At 37.9% G+C, this 20,363-nt stretch overlaps 1 protein-coding gene across 2 annotated transcripts in view; it reads right to left on the reverse strand.

The window, feature by feature from the left end:
• Positions 1–20,363, reverse strand: part of cdh4 (cadherin 4, type 1, R-cadherin (retinal)) — a 323,086-nt gene that overhangs the window by 45,347 nt on the left and 257,376 nt on the right. For both annotated transcript variants that reach the window (XM_088338690.1, XM_088338689.1), the window contains exon 7: positions 6,640–6,812. In XM_088338690.1, coding sequence (XP_088194816.1) covers positions 6,640–6,812 — 173 coding nt within the window. The remainder of the gene's footprint in view (positions 1–6,639; positions 6,813–20,363) is intronic.

The raw sequence follows: 20,363 nt of genomic DNA on the forward strand, positions 1-20,363 counted from the left end.
GAAAAATACAACTCAATAGTAATTTTTCAATCAAATCGTACATCCCTGAATCATACTTAAATTGTGAGCCTCTTAAAGAGCCCCAACCCCCCAGGCACATTTATTATGCCATGAATTTACCCGTACGGCCCCTGTGTAAGAATGGTTTTCTTGCCGTATGTCCGTTTGACACCACTGTAATAAACGCCAGCACCAGCCCCAATCATTAACTAAATCCATTATCTGTGAAAATCAAAACAAAACCCCTTCCTCCACCCAAAAAGGATCTTAACAGCTTTAATCACATATTGCATTAAAAACATAGTCACACATCAACAAAGCTGGATACAATTAAAAAACATAACAGACGGCACAAAATCCCGTTAATCACGTTAATAAGCGTGACCGTCGCAGATGATCTATTCAACGAGAACATGACAAAACACAAGGCGGAATCTTTTAAAAATCGTAAAAAAACAAACAAACAAGAAAAGTGAGATAGAAACTGAAGCAAAGTGACAAGGACACCTTGTTAAACTTAGACAGCGTTTGGTCTCGCCTTCATCATTAAACAACAAAAATGGAGCAGACTCCGTAACCTAAATTGATCAAAACAGTACAAACCGTCAGTGAAAGCTTTGGAAAAGCAGATTGAATTTAATTACATCTCACATCGCATCACGTCAAGCATATTGGGTGTTCGCTAACTCATTAGCTTGACCTAAACGATAGCTGCCTAGACGGGTGGCGTCAGGAGTGATCGATTTGGTCACTCCAATGTAAAGCGCACAGGGTTTTCCTCCGGCTGACATTTTTCTGTTGCTAAAAATGCGTCTGGAAGCAAGGCATAACACAGGGGTCTCAAACTCAATTGTAGAGAGGCCGCAGAAGCTAGGGTCTGGTCGATTTTCCACAAGAAGGTTCTGATAAAAAAAATAAAAAAATCTAAATGTAACACAAAATAAGATATAAAAATAAAAAGATGTATAGTAATTATATGAAAATCAATCAGTAACATGTGAGTACGTAACGAATGTAGGCTGCACTTACATTAAAAGGACAGTGTATATTATTTGAGCAATAGATGTCGCTTTATTGTGTAGCTCAACAACAAACAAGTGGTATAAACGACGAAGACAAGCAACAAAAACTCAAAGTGACTATTTTTATTTTCTTCAACAAAAAAGTGTCTAACAAAAGAAATTGAAATATAAAATAAAAAAAAACAGTAAAAAATAATCAAAGAAAATGGAAATAGGCAAAAAAAAAATGAAAAAAAGAAAGAAGACAAAAGAAATAAACAGAGAAAAGGACAAAAGAAAAAAGAAAAAAAGCAGAAACAAGATAAATGCAAGAAAAAAGTAAAAGGAATAAAGAGAGAAAAACCAAAAGAAATGTAAAAGAGACGATAAAATGGAAAAAAAGAGAAAACATTCAAGAAAAAAAAAGAAAAATGAAACACAGGAAGAAAAAAGGTTCTTGTAATGATGTCAGCTCCCTCTAGGTGAGCCTCATCTTTTGTAAATTGAGTACAAATTTCTCCACGAACGATTATTCAAACATACTGTAAATATAGTTCATGTATTTTGGTTCATTTTTTAAATCAATACTGTTTTTTACTGAACTTATTTAACACTAGGAGGCGTGTAATAATACAGACTGTCCCTTAAAATTTTTCACAAATTTTATTTTATATATTTCAAACTATCATCCTGCAGTCTGCAACTGGCCCCTGGGCTGTAGGTTCGAGACCCCGGCTGTAGTGTCATTGATAAGACACCGAGCTAAACCACCAAAGAAGTACCATGACCACAGTGGACGTTTAATTGAAGCTTTAATTTCTTCCCTTGGACGTTGAAAACTCCAAAGTACAATACAATGCATTGAGACCATGAGCTAATGAGTTCCCAAAAGTAAAGTACTGTACTGTTTGCTAGACGGTGATGATGTTTCATCTGGCAGTGCCATACAAACTAATGCCAGAGGCCGTTAAACACGAGCGAAGAAGAAGGAGAAGCCAACAGAGAGTAGTGTTGGCGTCACTTTTAAGCAGACTTTTTGAGGAAAAATGGCAACAATTTCAAGCATTTAAAAGCATTTCACTCTAAATTCAAGGACCTTTCAATCCTTTAAAAGCATTTTGAAGCATTACAAGCACCTGTATTCTTCTCAATACTTCGCAGCCCGACGCCTTATTGATAGACTTGAGAAAAAAAATACCCCAAAAGTTGGGAAACCACTTATTTTCATATTCCAATATCGCTTTTTTTGAGAGATTTCCATATAAGCATGCCTGTGCGGTAAACACGAAGCAAGTGGAATTTCTTTGTATGCGCCTGCCGAAAGCAGCTCGAGATTTCACCGGGGAGCGTCTGGAGAAAGCTCATAACAATAATTGGCGTTCAGTAACGTCGGGGGAAGCGCTAACTAGGCTAAACCCCGTGTAACCCCTTACTCCTCCATATAAGCCTAACGGCTTCACCTGTTAATTAGCGCATGAATATTCTAATTAAACATCACGCTGGTGGATGAGCCGAACCTTGAGAGGAAGCAAAGAGCAAAAGTTATAAGGTGTTGATGCCGTTTTTATTGCTGTAACAAAAACGTGTGAGGGATGGCTGTTTTTCCACTGCATTGATTAAACGAGATTTTCGATCTATCGACGCTTCGAAGTGTAAAAAAAAAAATGTGCGCACACACTTCCGTGTGGAGCCGTTTTTGAGTTAACAAGTTCAACCGCAGGTGGGTAAACTCGCAGGTGCATAACAGCTTGGGTGGAATTATTATGACAGGAAGATATCTCTTATGAGTTTGCAGTGGACGCAACTGCTGGAAACATAGCAAAGAGCTAAAAAACGATGGTATCTAATTAAAAAATCCTCAAGAAGGTGACAAACAAATGGTAAAAAAACAACAATAAAACTGTCTGAAACAGTAAAACACCCAACCCAAAGAGGTGATGGTATTGATTGTGGAAAATGCATGTGGAAAACGAAAATAGCCCGAAAATGAGGGCTGTCCATCATGTCCTTATGAAAGGCCCGGCTAATTAGGGACAGATATGGGTTGATTGGAAACACCTATCTCAATTACAAACTGCTCCTTCTAGTGGACAAAGGAGTGTCAGAGCGTGACATAGCCTGCCCTTCAAGGGCCTGATACAAAACATCCCAAAAAGAAAATTGCGAAGAGTGCAAAAACAGGACAACTGAAGGTCCTTGCCAGAACAGGGAACGGCCAGGGTCTCTCCTCGCAGCTGGGGCAGGAAGCCAAAGAGGGGGCGGTCCTTGCAGCCGGGGACTTCCCTCCCAGACGGAGATTTTCCTTGCAGCCGAAGATTCTCCAGGCAGCCAGGGAAGGGAGCCCAAGTGCCTGGGGACTCTCTTCGCTGCCGTCGCATGAAGCCGAAGTGGCTAAGGCCCTCCTCATAGCCAGGGCAGGGATCATAAGCGCTCGGGGTCTCTTCTCACAGCCGGGGCAGGAACTCTTTTCGCAACTTGGTACTCTCCTTCCAGCCTGGGACTCTCCTCGCAGCAGGGAACGCTCCTTGCAGCCAGGAAGCTTCGTGCTGGGTCTTTTCATGGTCAAATTTCTCCCAGTATAAGTGTCACGCAAAATGACGGTGATATAAAGCTTACATTTTAAGTTACAGGAAGTTCTTCCCATTAGTATTTACCACTGGGAAACGCTACCTTCTTTTTTTGCATGGGCCCATAAATGTCCATAATTTATACGTAATCCTTGCACTAATACCAAATTCATATTGCCTTGTTAAGGTGTAGCAACCAGTTGGGTGGCAATAACGCTTAATAGGACATACATACAAAGTAATACCAGCTGCCATTAATCGTGAGTAGAGGTAAGATCGGACCTAAAAAAATCAGCCTGATCCGATCCGAGCTGTCTAAACCTGAACCCGCCGTATACCTTTGGGTGAACTTGATTTGATAACCGAGCCTGAAATAAACCCAAAGCCTTATTTGGCTGCCAAAAAAAAAAGGTTCAGCAGATTACAAGCTGCAAATCGTAAAATATTTGGACAAAAAGCAGAAAGGTTTTTGAAGCTTGTAAGCCATTGGCAAGAAGCGGAAATGATGTCTGAGTGAGGGAGGTAGAAGGAGGAAGCCGCGCGTCTTTTACCCCAACACGAGGATGAAAATGTATCGAGAACTAGTGATTTGGAGTTAAATTGGTAAGCATTTTCTTATAATTGCTAAAAAATACTTGAATAAAGGTAAGTGCAGATCCTCCACGAAGGGGGAAAAATCAAATAAAAACGTAGAGAGAGAAGCCCCGCCGGCCCATCTTAATGAATGACACTTTAAGCCTGCGTTCTGGCCTGCGCCACTAATCACGAGGGAAATGCAAAGCAAAGTGAAGCCACCAAAGAGCAGTGTCAGAGACATTTTTAATCACACTTGTTTTGAAACATGGCAACAATTAAAAAAACTTACACCCATTATTTAAGCACTTTCCAAACTTTACAAATTATATTTCAAGTATTTTCAAGAATTCAAAGCACTTGTACAAACCCTTTAGTAAGAGCCAAGCTAATTTTTGGAGTAGAAATTGATTATGCTAGCTTTAGAGCCAATGATAGCTTTTGGGATGCAAGGCGACACAAGTTAACCAGGACTCAAAAGTCAGTTTATTTTTCTTTAACAACAACAATGTACATTCATCCTTATAGCTGACAAATTTGATTTTAACCAACCTGATTTTAACCCAAACTTACTCTTACTCTTTATTGTCATTTCCAGCTTTTACTTCCAAAGTGCTGGCTCACTGGCTTTAAAGCCTGGAGGGACTAGTGGGACTTCTCAGAATATAAACATTATGAGATACAATCAATAGTGCTTTTATGCACGCTGTAAAAATCAACCAAGGAAGTTACGAGATAAAATTAAGGTCATTACAACGGCAACACAGAGCTCAACGCTCCCGTGCCGTCTGAGTTTTCTTGTGAGTGGCAGGAGAAATGCTGCTACCCTCAACAACTTACGATGCACCAGCATTTCTGAACCCTTCGTGGCCTCCCTCATTAGGAGAGCGAGGTAGAAGTAGGACAACTTGTGCTACGGTATTCTAAGGATGGCCAAAGCAAATAGGAAAAATAAACCAACTGCAGGTGAAAAAATATCTATACAAGGAAAGGGACATTCGAAAGACCTCTGCAACACTAGTTTGTAATATTGATTTTTATCACTCTGCCCTTAAGTGTAAGAAAAATGATTTTTTTGTACACAACGGGTAAAATAACCATTTTTCGGCATAGCCTATATACTGGCTAAGATTTTTTTTCTATAACAGAAGCAAATTGGGAAGTCTGGCAAATTTCTCTGAGAAATCTTTCATCTGAAAATAAAATAATGTCTTTATTCTGACAAGCACTGCACTGGAATTGTGGTGCATTCAAAGATCAGACGCAAGGTTCATACACGTTTTCCATGGCTGACATCAAACACTTTTAAAGGACTTTTTAAACATTTTTCTTTCAATATCCCCATTAGCATCAAAATCTGCGATTTAATTATGCAATTTTTAATCTTGGGTGTGCATTTATTAGGATATATGGTTTTAAGATGCTGAATTGGTTTTGAGACAAATCCCCACCCATTTAAGCATTGGGTGAAAATGACAGTAAAATGTAGCTAACATTTTCAGTAGCGGGAAGTTCTTCACAATACATTTTACCACTAGAAAATGCTACTTTGATTTTTTGCATGACCCATAATGTCCATAATTAAACTGTGTTATTTGCACTAATGCACATATTAGTCCTGTGCTCAGGTCTCTGCACTGGCTTCCTGTCGCTCAGAGAATAGACTTTAAAACAGCTCTGCTGGTGTATCTTCATGATCTATCACCAAAGTACATTTGTGACATGCTGGTCCCATATGAACCATCTCTGACCCTGAGAACCTCAGGGACAGGCCTTCTGCTGGTGCCCAGAGCCAGGACTAAACAGGGTGAAGCTGCGTTTCAGTTCCATGCAGCTAAACTCTGGAATAGTATTCCTGATGACGTCAGACAGGCGTCTACTCTGACAGTGTTTAAGTCCAGGCTCTGTTCACTTGTGCATACAACTGAAAGGGTTCTATCTGCACTCTTCACTTTTATTATATTTAAATTCCTTGATTTTATTACGTTTTATCTGTGGTTTTAATGCATTTTAAAAACCACATTTTACATTTTCAATGTCTTTTCTTCTATGTTTTAACTGTAATTGTGTGTTTTTAACCTGTCTCTTTGCCATTTCTGTAAAGCACTTTGAATTGCTTTGTGTATGAATTGTGCTGTACAAATAAACTTGTCTTGCCATATCATAGTTCCCAGTTTAGGTGTAGGAGGCACCTATCCTCTTGGGCGTGACCCATAGGGGGCGATGCCACTTTATAGGACAACGCCATACAAACCAATACCAGTTGGATTAGATCACAAGAGAAAAAATAAATGCAATGGCAAAGCACAAAGCCACCAGATATCAGTGTTGCCGTCATTTTTAAGAAGACTTGTTGAGAAACAACAATTTCAAGGATTCACAACCCTTTCATCCAAATGTAAGCACTGTTCAGTCCCTGAAAACCCCAAAATTAATTTCAAGTATTTTCAAGCACCTGTATGAACTCTGTATATAAGCATACACACAAAATAACATACCTCTCTGTCCAGACCAGCCGCCACGGTGACGATATCTCCGGTCTCGCTGTTGATAGTGAACATATTTGGGATAGGACTGTGCGGCGTCTGCGATAGAATGCGGTAGCGGACCATGCCGTTAGCAGTGGTGGAGTCGTCGGCGTCGCTAGCTGTCACTTGCATCACCGATGAGCCTGCCGAGATACAAGACAGCGTCTTAAAGCACGTATGATAAATCCATGGCCTACCACAACATTGTATGTGCCTGCGAGAGAAACCCAAGAGATAAATTAGCTGATTCACGTTACACAGTGACCTGCCATTTTAAATATGTCCACTGAATGTCGCCAAAGCCAGGCCCAAGTTGCAAAGCACCCACTGTAGTTGAATTTGCTGACCACTATTTATCAACCAGATAACATAGAGAAAACCCATCCCCTAATTAATGTCACTGTCACGTTGTTCAAGGCAGTACGGGTATCTTAGCAGAACTTTAAAGAAGCTATAGATCCTTTCTATAGGAGCTATAGAATCTAACAGCCACGTTCCCTTATTCAGGTAAACACTTTGATAGAAAAATAAAATACAAAATACAAAAATATGAGTCAAGTTTGGATGAAAATGGATGAATGGATAAATAAAAAGGAGAAAGACCTTAAAATAATTAGTCAATCATTTAAATTCGTGTTTATTTGCTATTTCTGTCACTTGCCAGATTGCGTAGCTTTCACTGAGTTTGAAAATGTGTGTCCTTAAAAAAGTTAAAAAGTTGATGGTTAAATATCTTAGTGTATGTATTAGTATGTGTTAAAGATGTGTAACTTAGTTCAAAAAGCCTTTTTTTTCACTGCATCTGCTTTGTTCTTACTTCTAGCAACGCTGCTCCCGGACGCGACACAAATTGGAAAGAAGGAACCTGAGGAGGGGGGTAGAGAGTGTTTTCATGCTAGTCCCTGTGTTTTTTCTTTGTTAGTGTAGCATGAAAATGTCGAAAAATAAGAAAAACGCAAACCCAAACCTCAAAAATCAAGATGAGGATAAAATAAACGAGTTAACTCGAGCACGTCTTAAAAATGCTTGTACTTAAGGAATGAGCTGACCGAGGCTGCTAGCATGACTTTAATCCAGGAAAATGGCAGAAGAGAGTAACACATTTTGGAAATCCAGACAGCAACTTAAAACTAACTGTTGTGGAAATTAATTATACTGCTGTTTTTCTTGTATTCATAAAACACACAGTTGATAAAGACTGCAAGAGATTAAATCTTAGTGATGAACACATATTGAGGAGAAAACCCCTCAATAACCGTTTTATAATCAAATCTCACATCCCTGAAACATAATTTAAGTATGAGCCTCTGAATAGACCCCCCTAGCCCCCCTGGTAAGTCACATTTTTCCATGCCATTAATTTACTAGTCTGGCCCACAATGATTTTTCTACCATATGGCCCTTGAGCCAAAATGAGTTTGACCACCCTGTGTTAAAGTACCAGGTTTTTAAAAAAAAAAATACTTAAGGTACCACATTAAAAACAAAAACAAAAAAGTGCCGTATATATATATATATATATATATATATATATATATATATATATATATATATATATATATCCAAGTAGAGAAAAACCAAGTAGATTCTCCATTTAATGGTGTCAGTAATTTTTGGCGAAATATTAAAGCAAGGGAAACAAACTTGCCGCTGTCATGAGTCAATCAGACTTAGGAGAATTGCCGTGACATTCTTTAATCTTGCAGAAACTTGGAGCTATTAGGAGGGGAGGCAAAACAAAATGTTTTAAATTGACTTTTATTTCAAATCACAACGTTTCATTTTTTTATGGCCACAATGGCAGGAAACTGTTCCTACTAGTGCAAAGTCTGTTTTGTAATGAGGTGGCTCAGTCTCATCTTGAATTCATTAGCCTTTTATTCAGCCTTAGGTTCCACTTAAATGCTCCTTATTTTTAAACATCTTACATTTTACACTGAAAACGGTGTTTTTTGTTACTGTACTTATTTTGTACTTACACTAGTGCTTAAATAATTTTTAAGAACTAAACCTACACAGGGATGAATCTTAAAAAAAGTAAAAACAAATACGTATATCTTAAGTATATAAGGCAGAGGTGGACACATTCTATGAGTTGCAGGCCAAATTGGGTCTAAAGATTTGGCATAGGGGCTGAAACCAGAAGAAAATAAATTATTGATTTGATATTTTGAGTCTTAATCTGATTCCTCTCCATTATGCACTCAATATGTAATACAGAAACTCTGCTACTTATGACCAGTCGACTTAAGATAAAAGGTAGATACGAAATACATTTTCGGGATGTCGAAAAACATGATATTGCTGTAAGTTAGATTTTGTATCGTCTGCACCTTTTTCCGAGTACAGGACAGTACTGTACCGTTTGGTGGCGCTGTGAGAGGTCACCCAGCATCCACCCCAAAGAAGAAATCCGCTTCCTCTTCCTAGTTTGTGTGTAAAAATTTTATGAAGTCTATACTGTGCCTATACTATCGCCAGCACGCTAAGAACTTTGACATTTTTATTGTTTGATATCTTGTACATCCATCCAATATGGTTGGTGTAAAGTGTAAAGAAGAGGCGAGCCGTTTCTTTTGAAATCTAAGTGGAGTAAGAAAGTTGATGCGGTTGAGAAAATGGTCGGGACACTTTTTTTGGCCACTTTTTACCACGGAGGAGGACCTTTTTAAGCGCATCTTCCAAAAGTTACACTTAACTTTATTTTTCTTTATAGAGCATATTATTTTATGAAATGTTTATTTTATTTAGAACAAAACAATACAGGTTACCCACACAGGCCTTATAATACTTATACAAACCTTAAACATACAAAATATAGCACTGAAGCAACTTACAAACAAATTGTCGGGCTGTCTGTACAGACATTTATATCTACATGTTATATGTCATCTTATAAATATGTATAGTAACAGACTATTTTATCAAATTGCTTTTGAAACACTCAGAAATAAAGAAAAGTAATATAAAAAGGATACAGTGGACAAGACTGGCACTGAAACCACAACATTTTCAAAATTTGTAGCATTTGTTTTTTCCTTTTTGTGCAGCAGGGTCGGATTAAAATGACGTAGTTTGTTCACCCCTAGGCTAGGTTAACAACTGTGCCCAATTTAAAAAAAAAAAGGGTTTCACGTAAACGCAAAGGTCTCATTGAAACAAAACATTATTTTTCTTATGAATATCCCAATTTTTAAGCACAGCATTTGACAATATGCATTAAAATAATTCCAAATGCACAAGAGTTTTTTTGCATGACATTTTACATTATTGATAGAAAACATAAATACATGATAAAACGAAAAGTGCATATAAAGAAAAATCTAGGCATGACATTTACGTTATTTGAATTTTGGAGCACATAAATTCTTTATGAACTGTACATTTTTATGGAGGGCCGATAGAGAAGAAAGGGACACAAGGGACAAAGACATTATTTTTCTTGGTAACGGGGACTATAACGTGTTATTAATCTGATTTGGTGACTGTCATTACTACTTGATGTGACACTTCTTTATTCCATTACTTAATAAAAACAGATCGGAATGTCATGTACTCTTGATTTACTTATGTTGTTACATAAATCCCTTGGTTCAGAAGTAGCGGTTCATGAAGGGCTGTTTATATTCACCTACAAAATACAACTGAGTACAGTTATGATGGTGCCTCTAAAGCACAGAGAACGAGCAAGTTGAATTTTTCCTCATGTAGATATTCTCCCTACCGAATAAAAAAAAAAAACTCAAACAAAGGGGGCAGCTTATATGCGTATATTTTGTTGTGAGTCACCAGTAACAAATGCTAGGCTTTGAGTGTTTGTGTGTGGAGCTGAGTGTGTGTTGGGTCATGGCTTATACAGGAACAACAAGCTAATGGGAATTCAACGGGGCCAATGTGAGGACAGAATATACAGTAAAAGTGTGCAGAATTTTGGTAATTTGGTAAAACATATCTGCAATGCACCATGGCTGGGGAGAAAATAGACAACAAAACATCTTGGACAGTAATCAGAAAAGAAGAAGGACATATTAAAGCCCTGAAACATAATTGATATGGAATGTGTAAGATTATTAAAATAGATCACTGAGTACGTTGTCACCATAACATGAGTTTTCCAGCTATATTTATTATTTAATCATCACATTATGACTTTGATAATCGCATTTTTTATCTTCATTATTGTAAATGTACAACATATTTATCCACATATTTTTGTGAAATATTTACTTGCTGAATGTATTCTTTCATAACAAAGTACTTTCACAGGAATGGTCTTATCATACAACCTTGAAGACTCAGTAAAATGCAATACTAATTTTGTAGAGGGATCCTGAGTCACTTTGGTTTCTTGTTTTGATTACTTTAAGCTAATTAGTGTCCTAAAAATGTATATCTTGTACGCGTCATATATGCTGGCCTGGAGAGAGACGGGCGCCACCTGGCTATACTTGCCCAAGACACACCACAGGAATTGGTGCCCCTACGACCCTAGAGGTTAAGGGATACAACCAACCAACAGACCAACCAACCAACCAACTAACAAACCAACCAACCAACCAACCAACCGAACAACCGACCAACCGACCAACCAACCAACGCATCACACAGACGGTTTTAATGATGATTGAAGACCCTGGAATCATTGTCTGTTTACTGTAAACTGCCACTTCTTCAGTGGATACTTTTCTAAAAACCTTATTTTTGGTCCATGTTTAAGGAATCTGCCTCACTGATTATACACAAAATAAAGAAAGAAAAAGGTCTTGGGCACTGAATTAAGTTAAGAGGCTTAAATGTGAATTGAAGGGCCAGAATAAATTATTGCTTTTTATCATTATCAGACGTACTTTCCACTGGTGTTTTTGTATCCTAGTGGGTCTCTTATCTGGATCCATGTTTGCGAGTGCATCTTTCTGCAAGAGGGTGTTTAATTCTGCAGCCTTCCTAAGAGCAATTATCGATCTACACGTGTTTGTCAGCTGGGCGCTTGGCTTCGACCGAGCAATTAGAAACACTCTGTGCCGGAACAAGGAGCCATCTCTTGCAGAGTTCTGGGAAAATGTCGCTTTGCATCGGGCGGTCATTTGTAGCTTCTTACCACCGCTGAGATAAAATTACCGGCTTGCCGCAGGAGGGGGCAAAGTAAAGAGGCTTGAGGGAGATGAGAAGGTAAAGGGAAGGGACATTTTGTGTTTGGATCAGTAAAAACCTGAAGAATCGTTTATTCTCATGATTTAATGCAACCTTTATGTGAAATGTTGTTCAACATTCAATATATTATTCTTTTAAATTTACTTGAACACTACTGTATCCGTTCGTCTATAACGCGCACCCATATTTATCATTTTTTTAAATAAAAAAATCTTTATAACACCTTGTTTCATTTTTTCTCAGCTCAACACACAATGTTGAATATCAACGGCCATAATTAAAATCATTTTTTGACAATGTAAACTATGAACACAATACCAACATATCATTTACAAAAATGTATTTAATTAATGTCCTTTAAAGTCAGATTTATTTTTCTTAAAGTTGTTTCCCTCATCGTGCTGTTTTTGCGTTTATATCTTTCAGGAAGACTTTCTGTCTTCTTTATTCTCTAACATTGGTCTCTGGTACCATGACTATGAACCGTGTAATAATGAGATGAGATCGAATGCCTTTTCATATGTGATCTACTGTATATCATTGGTGATCTAGAGGTTAAGATTCTGACTCTCGCCGCTGCGACTTGGGTTTGATACCTGACAGATACGGTAATATACTACCAGAAATCCAAAAATGTAGTGACCATAATACTTTACATGAGAAAAAAATATCTGCCGATGAAAATAATTGGATAAAATATTTTATGGGCTATAAGGCGCTTCATGTTATAAGGTCTACCATCTGAATATTCCTTTGATAAATGTAATTATATTATTTAATTATATATATATGTAGAGTTTTGATGGTCTTGTGCACAAAATTCACGATTTCATGGTAGAGTAGCTTATTCTACAAGCTTCATGAACCAACAATACCTGCTGTGGCCTTCGTTGTCAAAAAAATCACAATATATTTAAATGACACTTTAAAAACTATTGTATAAATGATGAGAGCCAGCTCTTTAAGTTGATAAAAAATGCAATTTTAAGCCTAGGGTTTATATTTAGTATATATAACAAAATAATAATATAGCTGTCCTGGACATACACTGCCCCTCCCAATATGGCAGATTTTTTTTCTCTCAAGATTGGGGAGGCAGTGTGCTGCATGAAAAGCCTTTAACTTGACCTTTAATTTTATTGAAACGATCAACACGTGTGTTTTTGTCTTTTTTCCCTTTCAGACATTCAAATCCAAATTTCCTCACATGAAGAATACTACTTTTGGATCAAGCATGCTGAGCGAAAATAGTAAAAAGATAATGATAAAAAAGTATTTCTGTCTCAAGTTGACATTCAAGCAGCCAATTAAAAATAACGAAAAAAATGGGCAGTGCACCCACAATATTGGAGAGGTGACAGACGATCATGACGGTAATCATCAGCTGCAATGCACGTGACATCAAATATGTTTTAATATGAGTGAATTATTTGATGATAAGAAAGAAAAAACAACAACAAAATACCAAGTATTTTGCTACAAAATTAAATAAAAACAAATATTCCCTTCTTCATTTCCTTTTGAGTTTATAACACATTTTATCAAATGAATGCTTAAAAAGGAACTACTTACTTATAATTGTTTTAAAAACAGTTTCATGACATGTATCCGATCCAAACACTTTATTGGCAAATACTTAAAATCAAAACAATCAATAAATCATTTTCCTTCTGGTCGGGGCCCTCTGCAAATTTTTAGAACCCAAGGCGATCCGCAATTCAAAAGGTTTGCCCATCCATTTCTTAGAGCTAGTTTGTATGATTATGACAACATGTAATAATGCAAGAAAATATTAAAATTGTCTTGCAGAAAAAAATCAAAAAAGTACTCAAGGAACGTTATTCAATGGCTGAAGAAAATATGTACAGTAATCCATTGCTACTTTAGCGCTTTGGTTATCGCTGGTTCACTGCTTCACTAATTTTGAATTGACTATCTTTATTGTCTTTGATATAAATGTATCATGCTTTGTGTTCAGCAGACAACAGAGAGCGAATGCTAACATGGAGGTGGTTGTGTGTGTATGTGTTGGGTGGGGGTGAGTAACTGTGTGCGTGACTGTGACAGGCTAGTGTATGATGTCAGTCAAACAGCATCGTGGGCGCAAGTTAATGTGCCCACCAAAAGAAATTGGGAAGCAAGGGGACAGCAAGCTTTTAGAGGTTTGTTACACTGAAAATAAATTCATAAAATAAATGAGACTTTGAGGAAAGTCAGAAGAGAGGAAAGAAATGGTGATCACCAGCGAGTGCTCCGTGGATTATTATCAGGTTCTGGAAACGACTGAGGCAGCGGCGGGAAAGAAGGGGATATTGATGCAGAAGGTCTGGCCTACTTCTACGGCTACAAAACAAGCCACCACTGTTGAGCCTGTATCTCTCCAACGCTAAATCCGTTACCCATGGAACAAATGACCGCTACATTTGTAAAGGTAATATTTTAATTATCGCGGAGACCTGGCACAGTAATATACCTGATCTCTAAATCGCTTTCTTACACTGAGAGGAGAAGCCCATTAATTTTGTTGTACTTTTGTGTAATGACAATAAAAAACAATAACGTGTTTTGTATTTATAATTGTAAATATATAGTTGTTATTTTGTTCCATACCCGGTCCGTCATCTCGAGGTAATCTGACCTTGGAGGGCTTTTATGAAGGGCATCGGTTCTTTGAAGATTTTCAACGTTTCATTCAAGATATCTGAGAACTTACTGTAGTACTACCCAAAGGAATCGATTTTTTCAAATGCCACCAGAATCAAACGTGACATCTGTCCTGGCACTTACTCCGCTTGACCCCGACAGTTTCAAAGTAAATATTATTGGTTTTCTACCGAATACATTTTCAATCCATATTTTTACATAATGCGTTCGTCAAATCTGTCAGAATCACAGAAAAAAGGTACAGGTGGCGTAATCATACCCCTGACAGCGTAATTGTGGCCGAGAATCCCATTTCAAACCTCATTAACTTACAAACCAGGTTTTGTCATACACAGAAAGGAAACGTTAACGCTTGAAAGGATAATAAAGGCCCGTTTCCTTTAAAATATTATCAGCCACTTCACGTTTTGGCCCGACTACTTTTCATTACAAAAAAGAAGCCTCCATGATAGCCCCCATCTCATATCCAAAGATGACCGCCATGGCCAAAAGGGTTCAGCTCTGAGCCTGCTTAATTCCTCTTTAATTTGAATACTAATACCAAATCCTAATTGCTTTTTCGTCCCAAAATCGCTGGAGCCGAACATTTTCCTGGTGGCGAACGCAAACATTATTGGCCATTTTTGTTCGTGTGACCCGATATAATCCGCTAGCTATGTGAGCTGCTCTAACATCTTCAGCCAGAATCAACTTTTGCTACCCAATTACGCTTGGAAGAAGTTTGGATATCCACAATTAGATTATGCGAGGATGAAATTGCCAAGAAGAAAAAGTAAAGAAAAAGTGCAGTGCTTGCCTCAGTTTTTGAACGTATTCTGGGGTTTGATTTGGTTGTGGTTTGAATTTATTTTTCACATAGAAAACAACGGTAAACTCATTCTGGCCCATTTTAAAAGTTCACTTTTTTTTTTTCAATAATTCCAGTTACCGTATTTTCCGCACTATAAGGCACACCGGTTTATAGGGCGCACCCCCAAAAAATAGTTTTTGGTCCTAAATTTTCCATACATAAGGCGCACCGGATTATAAGGCGCTACAATGGGAACGTCGACAAAACAGTCAGATAGTTCAGTCAAACTTATTACCCCCTTAACATTCTGAAAGCTTGCAAAGAAGCAAATACGTGTCTCAGACATGCGCGGAAACAGTGTCTGTACGATGTCACCAATCACTCAAATGCATCGTTCCAAATATCATTCGTAAGGTTAAAGTCTTGGGATTCAAGAAATGCCAAACATTTCTTAGTTTCCATTTTATTTTTTGCTGGCAACTGTGTGGACAGCAAAGTAAGAATTTTACTGTGCAGGGAAACGGGGTTCTTTACTGTGCATATGACAATAAACACTTTGAATTGAATTTAGTTTAAAAATAGACTCATCACAGAAACTACAAGATCGTTCTAAAACAAGATACCGGGAAAATATAAAGCCGCATAGCTCACCTAAGTTCTCTTGCAGCCATCGCATTCAATAATGATACATAACCATTGTCTTCTTACAACCGTGAGTGTAGTAAATCCAGGAGAGTAAAATATTTACAAATACAGAATAGTAAAAAATGTTTTCTCTATGCCGTAGTGCAACCCAACGTGTGATTCACATTCATCTTTTTCGGCCAATTGCAGGCTTTGTTTCGCCACTTTAGCCTATGCGAGCCTGTAAATGATAAAAATGATCCACCCCCTTTACCTCCGAATAACTTTAGCCAATAGTGACTGATTCAAATGATGATTGACGCATTGGTTAGGAAATGGTATATAAATCCCAGCATACACCGCGAACTACTTCGCCTTCGGGGGAAAATCTAGTCGGCAGCTGCTTGCCTTAGTTGCAAGACTTTGCGACCTAATATTGATCCATATATAAGGTGCACTGTATTATAAGGCGCATGGTCAGCTTTTGAAAAAAATAAAGGCTTTTAGGTGCGCCTTATAGTGCGGAAAATACGGTACATGTGATGAGGTTTGTGTCTGATGAGGCACAGTCAGATTTACAAATGAATGATCCTACGTATTATGCATCATTTAATTGGCTGAGCAAGAAAGCAATATATAGACCGTGTCATTTTATACTAAAAAAAAAAACATTTTATAAAAAATATGCTCTATAAAGATAAATAAAGTGAAGTTTACACACGAACTAGGAAGTAGAAGCTGGAATTCTTCTTCAGGGGGAAGGTTGGGTGAGCTCACACAACGCCACACGCCGGTAGCGGTGTAAAAAAGCCCTACAGTACTGTTCTGTACTCGCAAAAAAGGTGCACAAAATACAAAATCTAACTTACAGCAATGTCCGGATATTTTTCGACATCCTGAAAAAATGTTCGTAGGTACCGTTGTTCGTAACTCGAATTTTTAGTAGGGGAGCATCTGTACTCGCTACAGAGAAAAGTACTTGCATTTCAGGGATGTGTTCCTTGATAACAGGTTATTCATAACACTGGTCGAGGGTATTCAAAAGTTGAGGAAAAACTGTACAGTAGCCTCTAGTAAAATCCCCCAAGTGAGTAGTTCTTATCGGTGTCGAGATTGAGCTTGAAGTGGAGGACAGGAGGTTCAAACGAAATACTGAATCGCTGATTTTGGAAATAATGAGGCGGTAAGCGTGAACCCGACCTCTAATGGAGCTGACCGCTCTCTGTGGACAATAGGAAAGTAACTTTCAGAAAAGCAACCACTATGAAATAAAGTCACTGACAGCTTTTCCCAGCTCAATGAAAAGGTCAGTTTCAATGCAAGACGGTATATTTCAAAGCGTCTTGATATTCCCTTTCGATTCTGCACACCGGTCACGGCAAACAAGCTTCAAAATTGAAAAATAAAAAGGTGCGTTTTTTTGACGACGGTTCATTAGAATTAACTCTGAGATCTTGTGTCTGATTGGTTCAATGCCCGCAGCATTATTACTCCTCCCAAAAAGTGCTATATCAATTTTTAAAATTGTTTTACATTGTAATCAGTTTTTGATTTGTAATATGCGTCAACTGATTATGAATAAGCAGTTCTTCCTACTGCATCAGACTAGATTGCAATGGGTGTGGAAATGACAAATTACAGTGATTAAAAAATTACACATGAGTTTCTGACTATATTTTGACTGATTTTTGTATTGAACTGTTTGTATCGAACTGAAGTTTAATATTAGTTGATTAAAAAAATGAGGACCGTACAACGTTTAGATTTAGTAGTCCGATGGCCTAGCAAACCCCGTTAGCATTATAGGCTGTTAGCTTGTTAGCCTACAGTCTGTAGACGGTAGTCGTTCTTATCTTTGTTTCATTGGTTCTGCAGGACAATGTTACATGGTTAGCCAGTTGGATAGTTAGCAGGCTGGTAGCTATGCCGCAAGGAATCACCATTTTTAGTTCTCACACTGTAGCCTACTGTATAGTAATTCAGAATTTAATAAATGAAAGCACTGGGTTTTGCAATAAACATTTTAGAATTCTAAGCAAACACTTAAATAGTTTCCTCAGAGCCTTTTTTTTGTTTTTCTCAGGGTCATTACTAATTCTGCGCTTGTGGCTCTTTGTGTCGTGGCTTTGTTTTACCATGTACATATACTAATTGGGGCAGCACGGCGGCGCAGTGGTTAGCGCTTGTGCGGCACAGTTCATGTCATGGGTTCAAATCCAGCTCCAGACTTTCTGTGCGGAGTTTGTATGTTCTCCCCGTGCTTGCGTGGGTTTCCTCCGGGCACTCCGGTTTCCTCCCACGTTCCAAAAACATGCATTTCAGGTGAATTGGCCGGTCCAAATTGTCCCTAGGTGTGAATGAGCGAATGAGTTGTCTGTCCCTGTGTGCCCTGCGATTGGCAGGCAACCAGTTCAGGGTGTCCCCTGCCCACTGCCCGGAGAAGGCTGGGATGGGCTCCAGCCCCCCCGCGACCCTAATGAGGATAAGCGGTACGGCTGATGAGATGAGATGAGATATACTAATTGCCAGAGAACCAAGCTAACAAGCAACCTCACAAGATTGAGCTGAACGGAAATACTGGATTAAGTTTTTATATTTGTACGTAAATGAGCTTAATTTATGTATTTTGAAACAAATAGGTTGAATAATTTCAAAGGGTGAGTAAAAACATTGGGATTTGGACTTTTTAGCTTTCCAAAGTGAATATATATTACAATAGCTTATAAGAGACTTCTGGTTTGTTTTACTTTGATGTTCTATTTTTCCTCTCAACCTAACAATGTTGCTAAGAATAGAATACTTCTAGTTTGTGCTCTTAAAAGCATGCAGAGCTTTATTTTGTAGTTTTGTGGGACAAATTCACATGACTTGCTAGCGAGTGAGAAGACAGCTAGCAAGCTATACTGTGAGGAAAGAAAAGATTCAGTTCTTACAGTGAATTTTATCTTCACTTTGCGTACAAAACTATTGTTTACTAGCGAATTACTCAAACCACAAATTTACAAGGTTTTCCAGGAAACCAATGTTGATATTGTGGGCTTCTTAACCATTTCTATCAAACTAGCATGTTTGATTTCTTATCTTTAGGTGTTGATTGATACCAAAAACGACAACAAAAAATGGATAATTGGGATGTCAAAATGTTGGACCACAACCTAATATATTAAAAAACCGTTTTATCTCCTTAAATTCACAGTTTTACAGAAAAAAAACAAAACAAAAAAACACTTAAATCCAAGTAAACTGGAAAATAAACACTGATTGGCAATAAAAACAATCAGCATAGCCAATAAGAAGAGTAACCCCAAACCAATCTTACAATGTAACAAATAAAACCCTCTGAAATTGATCCTCACGGAAAGTTTGCCTCCCTCATGGTGTAACATCTGGTGATGGTAACGGTTCTGCAGATCTCTTTGGTGGCTTTCATGCTACATTAGTTTGGGAGATGTGGTGTATTGCTCCGCTGAACCTTTAATAAATGTGTCTGCAGATGCAGAACCTAAAAACTTGGAGGCTCTTTACAGAAATGTCAGGATAACGGAACATTATATATATTTATTTATTTATCAATTTATCAATGTATTTATTTATTCAATTGTGTTACCTTTGAAATTAAAAGGAATTGATTCAAAAAGTGTGTTTTCCATCGTCAAATAGGTAACACCTAACTTTACAAGAACAAGCAGGCGCTAAATACTTTGGAGACTCGTGTTTATTTGGATCAAAAAGTGTTTTCTTGTCAAAACCAAATTTAAATGTGACACCATTGCCCTTTTAATATTCTCATTTGGAACTAGGCAGTGAGCATGACAGTGATGAAATGGAAAAAAAAGACTCAGAAATGTCTGGTTGCTTTCTCTAATTAGGTTCTCTGTATATAGATCTACGCTCCACTGAGAAGAAGTCCAACACACACATCCAGACACACATCATGCCTTCCTATATTGTCTACAAATGCCCTCGAGATTCAACTTTGCAACAAAACAATAACGAAACGCTGTGAAGACAAACACGGGTCCTCGGGGTCTGATTGTTAGAACAAGAGTCGGTCCATCCGAGACAAGAAATCTACTTAAACAGTCTGCACTCGTATTTAGCTTGACCGCAGCTCGGTTCCTTTAATATCCCCGCCAAGTTTGTCCTCTCTCCATGGTCTAAAGGATTTGATAATAAAACATACATTGTTAAGGGAAGGTCTCATAAAGCCAACAAACCCCCAAATCCTAAAAAAATAAACTCTTGGTTTGTTGCACATGTCAAAAACTGGAATTGCTTATAAAGGACTGCTGGTCCATAGATCCCACAGCTGGGTTGGGAACACAACATTTTGAGAATTACTTCACTTCGTTTAGAATATTTATTTATGGTTACGCTTTGATTCGCTACCTACGAGATTTACGTGCACTAGTATTTTCAACCAAGACGAGCAGATTGTTTTAATTCAATGTCTGGCACCTCAGCA

Source organism: Urocampus carinirostris, chromosome 6 (assembly GCF_059441175.1).
Source record: "Urocampus carinirostris isolate Australia breed hairy pipefish chromosome 6, RoL_Ucar_1.0, whole genome shotgun sequence".
Taxonomy (NCBI): Eukaryota; Metazoa; Chordata; class Actinopteri; order Syngnathiformes; family Syngnathidae; genus Urocampus; species Urocampus carinirostris.